A 19761-nucleotide genomic window follows, 5' to 3' on the forward strand; every position below is an offset into this window, starting at 1 on the left:
ACTCTACAGCCTTGCATTTGCACTTTAACCATTCCTTAGACATCTCCACTTTCTGTCAATCTCACATTTTAGATATCTGTATTTTCTATTGCCTGCTTCCATTGCTGCTATTTTATATTTCATCAGGTTATCAATTAAATTCTTCTGTGATATCCAAGGACTTCTACCAAACCTTGCCTTTTTGTCTATCTGATTCTCAGCTGTCATCACTATGTCATCTCTTGAAGCCACCCATTCATCTTCTACGGTATTCCTTTCTCCTGCTTGAATCAATCGGTGTGCTTGCAAAATATGTTGGACAAATAATAGTTCCACTTTCTGCCACCAGGTGAAAATATGGCACTATAACCAGTCAGTGTGCGAAATGTTTCCTGTTTTGATGCCAGTATGCTGTCTGTCACTTGGAAATGCATATTAACTTCTTTTGTGAAGTGACTATTGGTGTAAAAGGTTAAGAAGTTTGAAGCTGTCTGTACAAAATGCAATGGCTACTGAGAAGAAAGATTCTGCATTGTTGGTAAAATTGTGTTACCTGAACAGCAGCAATAATAGCAAGAATATCACTGACAGAAACAGCTGCAAAGAGGCTCCACACCAATAAATGGACTAAAGAATACAATTAACAAATTTGAAGAAACAGGTGAATTAGGTGGTGCAGCTGGGAAAGGGAGGTGCCCCATTACCATGGCAGCTGTTGTTGAATATGCTATAGCTAAAGCCAACCATGCAGGAAATCCCTTGAATTCTGCATCCAGTGCTTGAGTTGTCACACAGAATTCTCTCTTGCCTAGTCATCAGTTCAAAATTTTGTGGCACATTTTACACTGGTATCCCTACAAGATTCAGAATGTGCATCAATTGAAGCTCCAAGATAGGCTACAATGCCGTGACTTTGCCCTTCATTTATTGGCACACATAGAAGGAAAGACGTTTGGCTGGGGTATATTCTTTGGGTGGACGAGGCAAATTTTAATCTGCCTGGTTCTGTGAATCCTCAGAAACTCAGGTGACTAAGTGGTGTGATTTCACAAGGTTCTTTATTCTTGGTCCCTTTGAGGAGATGACATCTCACAGGCCTTCCAAGTGAACAGTGATATCCATGCATTATAATGACCTTCTTGTGCAACACAATTCCAGCTTGCAAGAACGCATCTGTGACCACACCACTATTTTCATGCAAGATGGGATGACTCCACATGTAACTTGCCAGTTCAAAGATTTGCTTTGACAAATGTTTAACAATGACCGCAACAGCTCTAGGCAGAAATTTCAAGATGTGTGGTCTTCCACATCTCCCAACTTAAATCCATGTTACTCCTGGTTCTGGGGATATCTGAAAGATTATGACTATCAGGGATGTATCCAGATGCTTTCTGATCAGAAATGTAGCATACGAAAACATAACGCTCTGATTACACTGGATATGCTGCGAGCAAATGTCAACCAGACTGTATTAAGGATGCAGCATGTTGCTCAGTCAAGAAACCGTACTGAACACATGTAACTTGTGACTATATGCTAATAAATGTGCTGGAACCACTGATATCACGTGTTTGACCATTCCTCCACTTTCCCTGCACCTACACCACATTCGAACTGCTTACAGCACTTTTCTTTTTATCTGGTGGCAGAAAGTTATATTATTATTGTCTTCAGCATACTCCAAAAGCTCACTGATCAATGTGGAACATATTTATGGTGTTTCAGCTTCCTGTGATGTATACAGCACACACTGAAGCACTGGGAACACCATCAGTTTCGTTAAAACCATCCAGTACAACATTCTTCAATGATTCCTGGCAGTTAATGAATTATGGTCTTTGCAAAAGTCTACTATGTGGATTCTCCTTTCATTCTTTTCTTCCAATCCATGCTCTCCTTCCGTTTTTCCTTCTCCTTGCTTTTCTACTTTTTGATCCTAGTCCCCATCACAATTAAATTTTTGTCTCCCTTAAACTGTAAGAATAATTTCTTCTCACTCATCACACATTGTTTCAATCTCTTCATGATCTGTGGAGCTTGTAGGCATATGAACTTGTGACATATAAACTGTGGTGAATGCTGGCTTCCTGTCTTTTATGGTTACTATAACACACTCACCATGCTGCTCATACTACTCCATTCCTATTTTCTTACTGGTTATTAGTCCTAATCCAGCATTATCCCTATTTGATTATGTTTTTATAACCCTGCGTTAATCTGACCACAGCTCTCTTTTCCCCTGTGCTTCATTAGCTCTCACTATATCTAACTTGAACTTTGAACCTGTCGAAATGATTAAGGGACCTAACATTTCATGTGTTTTTCGCAATGACAATATTCTTGTGAGTTGTCTCCACCTAGAGATAAAAAATAGGAGAATATTTTGCCATTGGAATAGTTTAGTTGAGGGGATGGCATCATCATTAAGCTATAATGTACAGTTACATGCCCTCAGGAAAAATAAAGCCTGGAGTTTCCCCTTGCTTTCAGCCATTGACATTACCAGCACAACAAAGTGTATTTTATAATATGAAAAAAAATGTGCAAATGTAAATTCAAACAGGGACCTGCCCCTTTATTTAGATGACAAAATTCAAATGAGTGTGGCACATATAAAAATTCAAATACAACCTCATCTCCTACCTAATCTCTTTACAATGGCAACTTTAATGCATAGCTGAATCACCAGTATTTAATCTAGCAGTCAGCTACAGTTACATACTGTAGTATATTACTGTCTATCAAGCTGTTTATTTCACCTTACAAGGAATGTTTTATAACTAGATCAATCTCGCAGCTTAGAGTATGATTCAGTCAACTGTTTTCTGTACACTGTGATGAAAACAAAAAAATCACATAATAGATTTAACACTGTTGTACTATAAATAAAATCCACATTTATAACTTTCATAGATTTAGAGGAAGTTTTTGACAATGTTGCCTGGAATATGCTCTTCAAAGTTTGGAAGGTATCAGTGATAAATAAAAGGAATAAAGGGTTATCTACAACCTGTGCAGAAACCACATTACAGTTACAAGAGCCAAATGCTGTGAGAGGACAACAGTGGTTGAAAAGGAATTGAAACAGGTTTACACCCTATCCCCAATGTTATTAAATCTGTACACTAAGCAAAGCTGTGAAGGAAACGAATAAGAATTTTGGAAAGGGAATTAAAGTTCAGGGAGAATAATAAAACTTTTGAAGATTTGCTGATGAAGCTGTAGTTCTATCAAAGATGGCAAAGGACTCTCTCAACAGCAGCTGAAAGAAATGGAAAGCATCTTGAAAAGAGGTTATAAAATGAACACCGACAAACATAAAACAGAGGTAATGAATGAGTTTAAGCAGTGGTGAGAGTGTTTGATTAGGAAATGAAACCTAGAGAAATATTCTTGTTAAAACATTTGTCTTTGTCTGATAAACCCAAACTCCAGTATTTAGTTCAGTTTGAGTTGAGAACTTCATAAAGAAAATGAAGGAGAGGATTTTAGCACAAGGATAACAGGGCATTGTGGACACCACATTGCACAATGGTGTAAAACATTAGATCATTTGATTTGGACTATAAAAATTCCAGCTTTGGAAGTTACAGATGATCATCTAAGATATTTACATTAACAATCATATCTCAGTGTGCAGATGCTAATTTTGATAATTTTCAGGCTTTAACCATAACACAATATTAAATATTATGAATTTAGTTGTGCACTGTGAATTATACCTTGTCAAGACCTTTTCCAAGCAGAAGTTCAAAATGTGCATTTTCTTTCAGTATCTGGAAAATGTAAGTCATTTCCATATATCGACCAACACCAGTAAGTAAACGGACCTGGGAAAAAAAGAGGAATGTGTACCACATCATACTATTTGGATTTTGCACAGTGAGAATCAAATAAAGATAAAGGTCGTCATAGGATAGCAAGAATGATATAATAGGAATCTTATGTTATATCTCAAGTGTATTAAAGATAATATCTTTTTTTGCAATCTGTAATCAGAATTTTACTAACATCTGAATGAACCAGTAATTTCACAAAACTATCAAATTCTCCTTACACAAATTTAAATCAGGACGCAAATGAGATTAAATGCCAGACATTATTGAACATAAGTTAAAAAGTTGCATTTGAAATTTTTACATAAATCTTAAACAAAAAAAATTAAGACACACTATGGGTGCATCGCCAGAATTGTGATTTTCATGAGTAGAACTTGTCAATCTGTTAATATTTTTTTAACCCAAGTGGATTATGAAAGTCATTGACTTAACAAGAGAAAGTCTGAAACAGTAAAGTGATTAACACAAACAGAATATTACATAATGAAGATTAGATATAGTTTTCATTCCACAGATCTGCAGTGAGTGGTTCACTAAGAATGTACAATATGGCATAAAACAAGAAAATATAATACATTTTTACAAACAAAGAAGAGAGATGCTAAAGTCCCCTCCACAGATCCAAAATGAAATAGTCCTCATGGATGTGGAATACCTAAAAGAATCTTAAACACATTTTTATTTAAGAGGCAATAACAAACTTGCCACAAAAAGTGGAAATGTACAATACACTGAGACCTGTGAGATAATTCTTAGGCTATTACGCATCATCACAGAGAAAATCAGTTTACAACACCTATTTACAAGGAAGGCATTACTGCTCTGAGGATTTGCAGAAATCAGAATTTATGTAACACTCGCACATTATTTGATATTATTACCAAATATATACATGTCAACTGGTTCTACTAAGAAATACATCAATGGAGTGGAATGAACTGGGCTTTAACTTTCTATCGACTTTGCTTCATATCAAAATATCCACAAAGGGTAAAGTGTCATCCTTTTTGATGTCCTTCAAAAATTACATATTCAGATTGAGCAGACATCCATTGAAGCAACATGGATAGTGTTTTTACTCCATGAGTCCACATCACAATCATGTCACCCTCATACATACAAAAAGCAGAAAGACTTAGATTCTGCTGACTGTAGTGCTTTTCTTTACAGTTCTCCACAAAATAAGTGGGCCCTAAAGGTGAAAGAAGTCTCCCTTTGATGACCATGTCTACATGCTCAAAATATTAATTGGGATTTATACAATGTGATCCATCCAAAGACTTGAGAACCATATATTAAGCACACAGGGGGAAAAGTCTGAAGTGTCAAATTTGTGTAGTACTTTAGGTCATCATATCATTGGAAACCGTGACATGCTTTACTGATATATTTTGCTACTGTTAATTTTTTTACATTTGTTGTGTCTGAAATAGTCAAGGTACTCGCACAAATTTTTTTATTATATTTATGAAACTGCTATCCATTTTTCCTATAAGGGATTTATTGTTTGTACTGCATACACTTTCCAATATGCCTTATTTTCTATGCTTTTTCATTGCTTGTGTAATTTTGTGTACCAGTTTTTAGCTAAGTTTTTGGCGATAACAAATGTGACTTTACTATCCATGCTTTTTGCTAGCTTAACCAGATTACTGACAAAATATCTGAAGAAATTGTGGAAAGAGAAGAGGATGTGGATGAAGATGAGATGGATTATGCAATACTGTGAGACAGACAAATTTGACAGAGCACTGAAAGACTTAATTACAAACAAGGATCCAGGAGAAGACAACATTATTTCAGAATTAAATTCCTCAGGAGAACCATCATGACAAAACAGTTCCAACTGGTATGCAGAATACATGATAAGGGTTCAATACACTCACATTTGAAGGAGAATGCAATAATTCCAATAGCAAAGAAAGCAGGTCTTGATAGGCGTGAGCCCATGATAGGGGTTCAATACACTCACATTTGAAGGAGAATGCAATAATTCCAACAGCAAAGAAAGCAGGTCCTGACAGGTGTGAGCAGCAGTTTAATAAGTCACAGTTGTGAAGTACTACCACAAATTATCTACAGGACAAACGACTGAGTGGCAGAAGCTGACTTCAATTAAGGTCACTTTGAGTTTTGAAGAAATGGAGGAACGCTTGAAGCAGTAATGACTTTGACGCCTATCTTAGAAGATAGGCTGAAGAAAGGCAAACATTTGGAGATTTATACAATACTTTGAAAACTGCCATAGCACCAAGGCTGCAGGAGACCGAGTGCAAAGAACCAACTCGAGACCTAAGTTGGGCAGGAACTGAGAATATCCAGAGATTTACAGAACAATAAATGGCAACTGACCTAGGTGAGATACTCATGATGACAACAAGAAATGGACAAGCAAATGACAAGCAGACAGGCTCCACAGAGCAATCAAATGACAAATAAAGATTACATGCTAATGAGGTAGAGACAATACAGATATTAACTGTACACGATATAAGTAATACCACACTGATCAATCGCATCATGCCATTGTATTTATCTCAGCCTCACTAAGAGTGTCCCTGGAAAGAGCATGGCCTAGCCTGTTCACTAACTAGTTGCGGGCTCGTGCCCAAGTTGACTGGTGTCTGTCTGAGAAATAGCAATGAGGTTGGTGTTGCATGACTGGTGGCTTTCATCAACACATCACTGTTAACCAGTGTTGCAAGGAGTTCTGAAGCCTTCCATGGACACATGCAAGGATCAACCAATATTGGAGGTCAAAACTGGATGTGTGTGTGGCACACTATTGCTTTTGACATTTGTACTGATTTATGTGCTAACCACTTGTCTCGGCTATTGTTAATAGCATCCACTGGTAGTTACTCTCATAGCAGCAAGCCTAGAGAGCAGTACCTGGTATGTAACACTCTTGGTGATGAGTTCAGGGTTCTAGTGAGGGTGGTGTCAGAAGGAGAAGCAAAGATCTCAGCTGTCTCCCATAGTGTAGTCTAATTCAGCTGAGCTGTGATTGATGTGGTTCTGTAGGTACTCAAAGAAAGAGTGCAAGGGCTGATGATGTATTAGCAGATTCTATAACTTTTAGCATTTGCACTTTAAATGTCCATAACCAGTATTCAGCTTTGCCTTTGGAAGATGCATGGAACAGAGGGCTGAAGACATCTTTTACACAGCTGGCCACACAGAAGTAATTGAAGATGACCACTGTGAACTGTAGCCCATTGTCTCAAACCAGTGTGAAGAGTAACCCTCCAATCACTATAACCTGAGCTAGTTTGCTGAGAGTGGCTTCTCTCATGGTGGACACCTTGCTTCAACATACAGGTACCTTGCATAGTCTACAACGAGTAACCACATATTTCCCAAAAATGGTTAATGAAGCCCAGGTGTATGCAGTCCTAAGGTTGCTGCAGGTGAAAGATTGTGGTTGTGCTACCAGCTTCCAGCTAATGTCTTCATGCAAGATATCCGCCAGTGTCTCTGGAGCAGCTAGCTCATTATTTGTTGCTAAAATTCTGATGAAATAACCAACCAATGTGTGCCATTGTCTGAGTCCAAAACAATGACATCATCTATGACAAAGAGTAACGGTGGATGTGTTTCCACCTCTTTAGCTCATTGCCCATCCTTCAGATAAAATACTGTGCCCACTGATAGGTGACATAGTGCAGATCTGCAACAAGACTGAGTCCTGGTGAGTGGTGGCAGTGACATGTGCTGCTGTAATGGGCAAGCTTCATAACACTTGTTTCCTTTCAATGTTGATGTAGAAACTTAAGTGTTTCTTGCTGATCAAATTCTGGGTCCTAGACCATGGGAAAACATTACAGTGCATCAGCATATGAATGCTGCACTATTGGATCATATGCATGGTATAATTGTACCTGCTCAGAACACCACCTAGCATTGGAGAAGATGAGTCGTCCATCTGGGAGGCTGGAGCATGCCAATGCCTCACTTTTGACCTGTATGTAGGTCAACTGTGCTGGAATCAAAGCCATTGAAGCATAGGTGATACTGACTATTCTGAGTCATCCTCATTACTGCGTGTTAGTACCATCTGAGTGCCTTAAGGAGAGGTGTTGGCTTCCAGCACTAGGGGGAGAAAGGGGGAGATAGGCATGAGATGTGTCTTAGATGCATTTTAGCTAGTTAACGACTTGCTCAAAGGCTGGGATTCAGTTGTATTTATCTCCCATCTTTTATAAGTAATTTAGGAGTTGCAAGATGTAAGCAGCCTGTGGCAAGAACTTGGAAAAATAGCTGGGTTTACTCGTGAATGCTTTTAATTCTGGGAGGTTCACTCATCAGGATAGGGAACCTATGGCTCCCATATTTCAATCTGTTGGCTCGATTCCCTCTTTGTGTAGCCAACGACCCACTCCACTTCTCTTTCAAAAAAAACCTACACTTCTCTAAATGGCACCACAATCCTGCACCCTGCAAGGTTATAGAGTGAATGCTGGTGTTTTACAAATGTTGTTGCCAGGAGGCTCCTGTGACAAACAGATCATCTACATAATTCTTGCTTGCTGGGATATATGGTGTTCCCTGTTCCAAGTACCTATACAAGATTGTGTTGGCAGATTCAATGTTACAGGAGAGCTGCTTGTTTCAATATAATTCAGAAGGTATATTAACTACAATAATGTTTCATAAGTCTTGATCTAAAGGGAGCTATAAATACACTACTGGCCATTAAAATTGCTATACCAAGAAGAAATACAGGTGATAAACGGGTACTCATTGGACAAATATATTATACTAGAGATGACATGTGATTACATTTTCACGCAATTTGAGTGCACAGATCCTGAGAAATCAGTACCCAGAACAACCACCTCTGGCTGTGATAACGGCCTTGATACGCCTGCGCATTTAGTCAAACAGAGCTAGGATGGCGTGTACAGGTACACCTGCCCATGCAGCTTCAACATGATACCACAGTTCATCAAGAGTAGTGACTGGCATATTGTGACAAGCCAGTTGCTCGGCCACCATTGACCAGACATTTTAAATTGGTGAGAGATCTGGAGAATGTGCTGGCCAGGGCAGCAGTCGAACATTTTCTGTATCCAGGAAGGCCTGTACAGGACCTGCAACATGTGGTCATGCATTAACCTGCTGAAACATAGGGTTTTGCAGGGATCGAATGAAGGGTAGAGCCATGAGTCGTAAGAGATCTGAAATCTAACGTCCACTGTTCAAAGTGCTGTAAATGCAAACAAGAGGTGACAGAGTCATGTGACCAATGGCATGCCATACCATCATGCCGGGTGATACGCCAGTATGGTGATGACGAATACACACTTCCAATGTGCGTGCCAAACACGGATAAGACCATCATGACGCTGTAAACAGAACCTGGATTCATCCAAAAAAATCACGTTTTGCCATTCGTGCACCCAGGTTCGTCACTGAGTACACCACCGCAGGCACTCCTGTCTGTCATGCAGCATCAAGGGTAACTGCAGCCATGGTCTCCGAGCTGATAGTCCATGCTGCTGCAAACGTCATTGAACTGTTCGTGCAGATGGATGTTGTCTTGCAAACGTACCCATCTGCTGACTCAGGGATCGAGACGTGGCTGCACAATCCATTACAGCCACACGGATAAGATGCCTGTCATCTCGACTGCTACTGATACAAGGCTGTTGGGATCCAGCACTGCATTCCGTATTACCCTCCTGAACCCACCGATTCCATATTCTGCTAACAGTCATTGGATCTCAACGAACGAAAGCAGCAATGCCATGATACGATAAACCACAATCGCGATAGGCTACAATCTGACCTTTATCAAAGTCAGAAACGTGATGCATTTCTCCTCCTTACACGAGGCATCACAACAACGTTTCACCAGGCAACGCCGGTCAACTGCTGTTTGTGTATGAGAAATCGGTTGGAAACTTTACTCATGTCAGCACATTGTAAGTGTTGCCACTGGCGCCAATCTTGTGTGAATGCTCTGAAAAGCTAATTATTTGCATATCACAGCATCTTCTTCCTGTCGGTTAAATTTTGTGTCTGTAGCACGTCATCTTCGCGGTGTAGTAATTTTAATGGCCAGTGGTGTATGCATCAACCATCTTGATTTTTGAGAAGTATTCTCTTCCACGAAGTCTAGTGATGATGTCTTCTGGCTGTGGAATGGAGAAGTTCCTATTTGTAATTGTGCACTGACTGTGGCCAAGAAACCACCACAGTGTAAGCCACTAGGTTTGTTTCTGTATGTGACCAGGAGGATCCAGTGCTCTGGATTTTCAGGCTCGAATACCCAGCATCTTGAAGTCAGTCGAATCCTTGTTTGACTGCTGCATGTAGTGGGACTGGAGTAGATCTTACATGCCAGAAATGAGGCACTGCATATGGGTGGATCTTGATGCAGCCTTAAAGTCTGAGGCGTACCCCTACTACAGAATAGTCCACTTCCTGGAATGGGACTGCATCTGATATGATCTTAGCCTCAACAGTGACAGAAGACTCGAATTATATACTTGTGTTTCAGCCAAAAATGTTGGTAGCTGTAGAGTGATCCTTGACAAATAAGGTGATGTGATGGATGACCTGTCTATAGGCCATGTCGATCAAGAACTGACCCTAAAGAGGGATGGAACTGTCCTCATGAGCTACCAAGTGCTGAGAAGGTGGAGGCAATTTAGATGAGCCTGATTAATCAAAGAAACTAGCAATCAAAGAAATCATAACCCCCAGAATCCTGTTAAAAGTGGACACCCAGATAGGAAGTCCTAAGAATTATGTAAAATTTCCACATGAGAGGCCTGTAGGAGCTACTGACTGCAATATTTGTACAGCCCCCTGCAGTGTGCTTGCTGACAATTGTAGTGGAGCAGCTGGAGTTTCAGATGTCATGCACACATGAGATTGATGAATCATGTCATTGCTATCAGCTGGGGGTCAGCCTGTGTGCTATGTGTGGGTGGAGCATGCTGTGGTACCTCAGTCACCGAAACTTGTCATCTTGCCACAAAGTGATAATTAGTTGCTTGGATGAGTCCAAATAAGTGTTTGGTGCTTAAGATGTCCTGTAGGCATGGGTTGTCCAGTTTCAGTGCTGCTGTGCATACCTTCAACTCTGGAGCCAGCTGAAGAATAATGTTGTAAATTAAAGAGTCACTATGAGAATCTTGGCATCTTGGATTTGTACAAGTGAAATAACTTTAGCATCTCAGTCCTTGCAACTTAGCCACCCAGGAATGGAATGACTGTCTTGGTTGTTTGTGGCAAAAGTGGAATTCTAACCTCAAATGCAACCACATAGTGCCTACACGTAAATAGTAACTAGTCGAGAGCATGCATATGTCTGTGATTGAGTGCACAGCTGTGTTAGATATTACACTAACTTCCTGAGTAGGAAAAATGTGTTCGGTAATGCGCATGACAGCAACAACCACCCCTGCAATGCGTCTTTCATGACCTGAAACACTGAGAAATATTGTTCAGGCAATGCAAGTATGTGTCCTGAAATTCCTTAGCACTGTTCAAAGACTCGCAAGTGAGCGACAAGCAAGACAAACAAACAGCCTCCAAAGAGCAACCAAGCAAGAAACTAAGATGATGCAATAATTGAGTAGAGAGAATCTGGTGTCAAGCTTGATGTCAACTGTACACAACAGTAGCAAAAACCAGGATGATGGGTTACTGGCCATGCAGCCATAATCATCTTGCCTGCAATGAGAGCATTGGTCAAAACATTCATCTCAGGACTTTTGGGTGGCATTGCCTTGGCAACTGCAGCACTTCACATGTGTTGACACCACCTATCGGCCATCTAAGTCCATTTTTTTCAATAGACATTCCACTTCACTTCACTTTTGTGTGAGATCTTCAAGTATTTAACCCTTGTGGCAAGAGGTGCTGTATCCACTGAGTGCACCATGTGCATTACAATCTCCTAAGAGGAAAATGGATATAGTAGTTCAGCAAGTTCTTTTAGGAACTCATCATCAATGGGTTCATAGAGAAGCTATACAGATAACATGATGACGTGAATGTGGGATTTCATCCTGACAGCTACTGCTTGTAGTGTTGTGTTAAGTGCGCACGTGAGGAGTGGAATGTGTCCTTCACAAACAACCCTACCTCACCTTTCATCCTGTCATCAATAAGGTTGTCTTTCTTGTGAAGGTGATACCCAGTAAGTACAGCTACATCCATATTTTTAAAAAGATTCTCCAGGAGACAGAGGCAAAAAGGTCCATCTTGTATGAGGAGTCTCAGTCCTTACAAATGGATCCTGTATCCATTCATATTCCATTGAAATTTGGAAATCATATTAGCACTGCAGTTTTAATTTACTCCCATGATTTGAGATGGAACTGACCTGAATTTTGTAGTTCCATCCTTCTTAGCACCAATCTTGAACAACTAGAAGCTGAAAGTTTAAATGAATGCACGATTGCGTTTGCTCAAAAATTTACACAAAGATGACAACGACACATACATTTTATTCCATGTGAAGCTCATTTTTAATTATGGTGAGCAGTTTTTGAACTACAGACAGATTATTAGTGCAACCATACAAGCCAGATATAAGAATATTTAACAGTCACAGTCCAGTGGTGAATTTGAATCTCCTACTATGGCAAAAAAATAATGTTCACATTCACAAAAAAACCACGACAGATTACATTTATCACTGTCCTTTACTAGTTTATTAAAGCCAATTACACTTGGATAGTCCATTGAGTTCAGTTCTTAACCCATATCACTGAGTCGAACAAAAGCTCAATCTGATTACAATGATCATCCACATACTTGTTGATGACATCACAGTTCAATTAAAAATGTCCGTTAACATAGGTTATAGATATCACTCAAAAGTAATTAGAGATCTTCAATTTGGTGGTGACAAGAGCATGTATTTTCATGAATAGAAGATACATAATAGTGATGTGAAACAACAACAAGAGCACCACTGACACAAATGGTACTTGTAGGCTTTCCAATAGTGAACTGGCAATTCAGGCGTAAGAAGAAACTGTTATTTTGAAAAACAAGTAATGCTTCAAACATCAGCTACATTGTATTTTATTGGTTTTTTCCCCTTTTTTACGAACTGCAAGAAATAATGTCATTTTGATTTATAAAATATGTTTTGATCAGAAATTTAGATAAATATATGGGCACTATTACCCTTATGAGATTTGAATCCCATTGTTTACATGAATGAGCACTATTTTGCAAATTAGAATTAGTTACATGAAATTATTAATTACTGAATTAATCAGTCATTGCTGCAAATCTTCAGAACAAAAAAATAAGGTACCAAAAGTATGTAGTCAAAGTTTGGAATCTAACAGCAGTTACGACAAAAACTGCAATGAAAAATTGAATTGGCATAGAACTTAGATGTTAACTACTGCAGAAGACAATCAGTTTTAGAAAACTGAAAGAACTTTACATGAAAGTCAGAATGCTTTGATTTCTGTTGGTGTGGGTCATTATATGGACTTATGCTGACTAGCACAAAAATTTCCTATTAATCGTGCTACCATCAATTAGTTATAACTTTTAATTAGGAGTGTCCAAATGAAAACTAATTACACCAACGGAAACAAAGCAGGCAAAATAGTAATATGAATAACAAATTCAAGGGGAATCTGGTCTAAATAAGAACTTGAGATTTTCATGTAGGTGTTACATGTTGTTGTTGTTGTTGTTGTGGTCCTCAGTCATGAGACTGGTTAGATGCAGCTCTCCATGTTACTCTAGCCTGTGCAAGCTTCTTCATCTCCCAGTACCTACTGCAGCCTACATCTGCTCTTGGTCTCCCTCTACGATTTTTACCCTCCACGCTGCCCACCAGTACTAAATTGGTGATCCCTTGATGCCTCAGATCATGTCCTACCAACCGATCCCTTCTTCTAGTCAAGTTGAGCCACAAACTCCTCTTCTCCCCAATTCTGTTCAAAACCTCCTCATTAGTTATGTGATCTACCCATCTAATCTTCAGCATTCTTCTGTAGCACGACATTGCAGAAGCTTCTATTCTCTTCTTGTCTAAACTATTTATCATCCATAGCCACACTTCATACAAATACTTTCAGAAATGACTTCCTAACACTTCAATCAATACTCGATATTAACAAATTTCTCTTCTTCAGAAACGCTTTCCTTGCCATCGACAGGCTACATTTTATATCCTCTCTACTTCGACCATCATCAGTTATTTTGCTACCCAAATAGCAAAACTCCTTCACTACTTTAAGTGTCTCATTTCCTAATCTAATTCCCTCATCATCACCCCACTTAATATGACTACATTCCATTACCCTCGTTTTGCTTTTGTTGATGTTCATCTTATACCCTCCTTTCAAGACACTGTCCATTCCGTTCAACTGCTCTTCCAAGTCCTTTGCTGTCTCTGACAGATTACAATGTCACCGGCAAACTGCAAAGTTTTTATTTCTTCTCTATGGATTTTAATGCCTACTCTGAACTTTTCTTTTGTTGCCTTTACTGCTTGTTCAATATACACATTGAATAGCATCGGAGAGGCGCTACAGCCCTATCTCACTCCCTTCCCAACCACTGCTTCCCTTTCATGTCCCTCGACTCTTATAACTGCCATCTGATTTCTATACAAATTGTAAATAGCCTTTCGCTCCCTGTATTTTATCCCTGCCACCTTCAGAATTTGAAAGAGAGTATTCCAGTCAACACTGTCAAAAGCTTTCTCTAAGTCTACAAATGCTAGAAATGTAGGTTTGCCTTTCCTCAATCTTTCTTGTAAGATGAGTCATCGGGTCAGTATTGCCTCACATGTTCCAACATTTCTACGGAATCCAAACTGATCTCCCCCAAAGTCGGCTTCTACCAGTTTTTCCATTCATCTGTAAATAATTCGCGTTTGTATACATACATCTTGCTCACCAGATGGTAGAGTTTTGTCAGGAATGATTCTCCAAAGGCTGTCAGTAGTTCTAATGGAATGTTGTCAATTCCCGGGGCCTTGTTTCGACTGAGGTCTTTCATTGCTCTGTCAAACCCTTCATGCAGTATCGTATCTCCCATTTCATCTTCATCTACATCCTTTTCCATTTCCATTATATTGTCCTCAAGTGCATCGCCCTTGTATAGACCCTCTATATACTCCTTCTACCTTTCTGCTTTCCCATCTTTGCGTACAACTGGGTTTCCATCTGAGCTCTTGACGTTCATACAAGTGGTTCTCTTATCTCCAAAGGTCTCTTTAATTTTCCTGTAGGCAGTATTTATCTTACTCCTCATGAGATAAGCCTCTACATCCTTACATTTGCCCTCTAGGCATCCCTGCTTAGCCATTTTGCACTTCCTGTCTATCTCATTTTTGAGACGTTTGTATTCCTTTTTGCCTGCTTCATTTACTGCATTTTTGTATTTTCTTCTGTTACCGAAGGATTTCTACTAGCCCTCGTCTTTTTACCTACTTGATTCTCTGCTCCCTTCACTATTTCATCCCTCAAAGCTACCCATTCTTCTTCCACTGTATTTCTTTCCCCCATTCCTGTCAATTGTTCCCTTATGCTCTCCCTGAAACTCTCTACAACCTCTTATTATTTCAGTTTATCCAGGTCCCATCTCCTTAAATTCCCACCTTTTTGCAGTTTTTTCAGTTTTAATCTACAGTTCATAACTCTACAGTTCATAACCAGTAAATTGTGGTCAGAGTCCACACCTGCCCCTGGAAATGTCTTACAGTTTAAAACCTGGTTCCTAAATCTCTGTCTTACCATTATATAATCTATCTGAAACCTTTCAGTATCTCCAGGGTTCTTCCATGTATACAACCTTCTTTCATGATTCTTGAACCAAGTGTCATCTATGATTAAGTTATGCTCTGTGCAAAATTCTACCAGGGGGCTTCCTCTTTCATTTCTTAGCCCTGATCCATAATCACCTACTACGTTTCCTTCTCTCCCTTTTCCTACTACCGAATTCCAGTCACCCATGACTATTAAATTTTCGGCCTCCTTCACTATCTGAATAATTTCTTTTATCTCATCATACATTTCATCAATTTCTTCATCATCTGCAGAGCTAGTTGGCATATAAACTTGTACTACTGTAGTAGGCGTGGGTGTCATGTCTATCTTGGTCACAATAATGCGTTCACTATGCTATTTGTAGTAGCTTACACACACTCCTATTTTCTTAGTTATTATTAAACCTACTCCTGTATTACCCCTATTTGATTTTGTTTTTATAACCCTGTATTCACCTGACCTGAAGTCTTGTTCCTCCTGCAACCGAACTTCACTAATTCCCACTATATCTAACTTTAACCTATCCATTTCCCTTTTTAAATTTTCTAACCTACCTGCCCGATTAAGGGATCTGACATTCCACACTCCAATCCGTAGAACACCAGTTTTCTTTCTCCTGATAACATACCAACAGATAAACATGTAGAAAATATAATAAAAATTAGCAAAAAAATGTTTATTCATGGGAATAGAAAAACATAACAGATGGGGAGGACCCATCTGCTATGAGACACCTTGTTAAGCACATGGTGACGCACTGGAAGAGAAAGGGGAAGTGGAGGGGCTGTGTGGGTCTGGTGATGAGGCATCTAGCTTCATGACGTCCACCCCATTAGTCAGATGTGAGCATATGACATTTGATGGCACCCAGAAAGCTTATGAGTAAACTGCTGTGATAATTTCAATGCCCCTTTTCCTTCAAGTTCAATGGGAAAGGGAAGTTGGGAGGCACTCTGTTTTGAGGGTACCTTCTCTAAGCTCATTACTAAAATTTTGCCTTTCTCTTGCACATGGTTTCCTTGGTCACTGAATCTCTTCTGTGTTTACTTTGGCAGGTACAGGTGTAAATACAGTGCTAGTGGTGGGTACTGTTTTGCTGAACATCACAGTGTTTACCTTGGTGACAGATATCTTCACTAAGAAAGCATAAGGAGTGGCAAAGAGTGGAGGCTTTGTCACCTTATATTAGTTCTTGGCATCAGCATTTGTAAGGGATCTACTTTGTCACTTTTATTTTCTGAATTTTGCATTCCATAGTGAAGAAGGAGCACTCACCACTCCAGAATGAGTAGCTCCCAGAGCAGTTGATGACATATTCCTGGAGACAGGCAGTCACATTTCCTGTAAGTTGCTTCATCTTCCCAACTCAGTCTTGTGTGGCCAAATTGTTGACAATTGTAACATATCACAGTGCTAGGTGTGTAAGGCCTAACCCTAAATCGGAGGAACCTGCCTTGAAGTGCACAGGTAGCAATGGAGAATAGGAGATCACAATGAAAGTGTCGGTCTTCTCCATTAATTCTATGCATTCTTTGTTCAATACAAACATTCTGAGGTATCCTTGCACATAATATCATGGCATGTGACTACAACCTTGCTTCAGTTGAGGGAGTTGTGCATCTCGATAACTATAAAATATTCATCCAATTTTTTGGACTTCCTTAGAAGTAACACCTGCTTTAACCTGTTGTTTTCAACAAGAAAGAAACTATTTTGATATCTTTTAATAGTTTTGAAAGTACCAGCAAGCCCTTCTAAATCCTTATGAATATATAAAGGTGACATTTGTTCAAATGTCCCCTCCTTCATCTTGATCACTAGAAAACATTCTGATTTATAACTCCTTGAGCCACATTACCAAATGAAATCAGATCATCAGGAGGACAAGCCTCCCTCAGTCTTTCTGAGGAGTGGCTGTAAATATTCCCAGATGGCACACCCATTGCATCGCGACAGTTTCTAGGTAACTGATTTGCCACTGTGTTCCCACAAGCTGCGAGAGACGTGGGGGTCTACCCACACAGAACCCTGTTTGCCTGGGTAAGCCTTATACAACTGAGATGCAGCAGGTTCTCCAGAGGTTGCGCACTAGTGATTGTTCTGCCTCAACAGCCATGTGCCCCATCAGCACGCAGCACACCTTGAGATTAAGGTCTTTTTTACAGAGGTTTATAGCATCACAATCTGAATGGTTAAGCAAAGATCCCTCTTCCTTGTCAGACACAAAGTTCAGATGTTGGTTCACATGGTGGTCTCTGAAGCATGCCCTGAGCTTAAGATTACAGAGGACTGGCTGTATTCACCAGTCCTTTCTCAGGAAATCTGGGATCGTCAAACTAGTACCTACTATTTGCCATGGCCCAAGAGGGCTCTTGTGGCTTATTGAATGTCACGGATTCAGAGAGAGGCCCCCCCCCCACACACACACACCATAAAGATGTGTGACACAAGATTTGGTATGTAGGGCATCCTCAATTCAAGTAGATCTCTGCCAATTGATTGTCAATTTACTATATTGCTACAGATTCTCCAGATTTGGCCCTATTAAGTTATGAATGGAGTGTAAAAGTATTATTATGGGGCTATTCACGATGTAAGACACACTGTGGATCTGATTTCAGAACAAAAACAAATAATTTTTAATCTTAGGGTTTAAGCTGTGGATGAATAAATGCCAGAACTGTGTTGACTTGTAACAAGAATACATTATATAAACTGATATTCCTACTGGTATTTAATTAGGTCAGAAGTCTTTAAATCCTTTCATATTCATATTCTGATGTTTATTCTTTCTAGTGAGAAGCGAACAATTTTTCCTTACAAAATAACAACACTGTGAAGGAGTAATCTGGAAAAAAACTATATTATAGTAAAATGACTAATACTGTATTCTATTTGGATTACACAAATTTTATCATAATAAATTCTTACCATCAGTCCCCATTCTTCCTTCTTCAACAGACTTGTTGTAAGTATACGAGACTTTCTGAGCACAGACGCTATTCCTTCCATATCACAAGCAGCGGTAAAACAATCATGCGCTCGAATCACTAACTCAATGATGACTTTGTGCACTGCAGAAATATGTATAAAAATATTTAGACAAAAGTATTACAATAAAGTTGCTTCACAACTTCAACTATTAAATTAATAGCAATTTTATTCATGTCAGACTATGTTCACTGGTAAAAAATTTTCTGCTTTGTGATTGAAGGAAATTGCTGAGAAGTTGTTTTGAAAAAGTCTGGTCATTATTTTAATCATTTAAGAAATATTTGTGATTTATGTATAATTCTGCTGAGAGAATAGCACCTGTTAATGTGTGACAAACATAATTTACAAACGATATGATGCAGTAGGAGTAGCCAAGCTGAAATTTTGGATTTGTCATCTTGATTCTTTTTTTACATGATTTTGTAAATACTAGCTGTGTAAGCTGGTATGATTGTATTAATGTGTCTTTGTCTGACCCTTTAGTCACTACTATCAAATAAAGTAGGCCTCATTGTTGATTTTGTGTTATGTTGTAACTAACTAAAAGTTAAAGCTTTCACATCCCTCAGGATATTCAAATGTTAATCACATTATTAATATTAAACTACTTCTTCATCCTTGCCTTGCCCCAGCCCCATTCAACTACAGGTTCAGCACAGATACCTTTCCTGGTGCCAGCCCTCACAGCAGGGACAGAATTTCGTGTACCCCATCTGTACGTGTCTGAAGTCAGCTCATGGTCAAGTATGAGACTATTTTCTAAATGTTTGTGCATCATGTATCTGAGGCAAAATATAGCAACCATCCTAGTATTTACCAAGCTGGATGTGGCAAACTGCCTAAAAACCATATCCAGGCTGGCTGCCTGGCACATGGACCCTTGTAATTAAACTGCAGTTAACAGATTCAATCTGGGACCAGTATGCCTCCCCAAATCCTGGAAGTGGCATATTAACACACTTGGCTATCCATGCGGGTCATTTTTTAATGTTGAACATAGGATGCTTATTCCTTCACTAACACAAAAATACAATATTTGAATATGCTTCTTCCAAACAGAATAAATCATTCAAGTTTATACTTTTCCAAACAATTTTTTTAGATTCTGTTGCCAGAAAACAAATGATATTGTAGGGGAAAATCCAGGATGGAATAATGACAGTACTATCAAAAGGATAGTT

At 39.2% G+C, this 19761-nt stretch overlaps 1 protein-coding gene across 1 annotated transcript in view; it reads right to left on the minus strand.

The window, feature by feature from the left end:
* Nucleotides 1–19761, minus strand: part of LOC126272342 (spatacsin) — a 324204-nt gene that overhangs the window by 36397 nt on the left and 268046 nt on the right. Inside the window, exons 30-31 of the mRNA XM_049975137.1 lie at nt 18518–18660; nt 3705–3812 (exon numbers count right to left, since the gene is read on the minus strand). Of these exons, the coding sequence (XP_049831094.1) occupies nt 3705–3812; nt 18518–18660 (251 nt within the window). The remainder of the gene's footprint in view (nt 1–3704; nt 3813–18517; nt 18661–19761) is intronic.

This window comes from Schistocerca gregaria, chromosome 5 (assembly GCF_023897955.1).
Source record: "Schistocerca gregaria isolate iqSchGreg1 chromosome 5, iqSchGreg1.2, whole genome shotgun sequence".
NCBI classification, from domain to species: domain Eukaryota; kingdom Metazoa; phylum Arthropoda; class Insecta; order Orthoptera; family Acrididae; genus Schistocerca; species Schistocerca gregaria.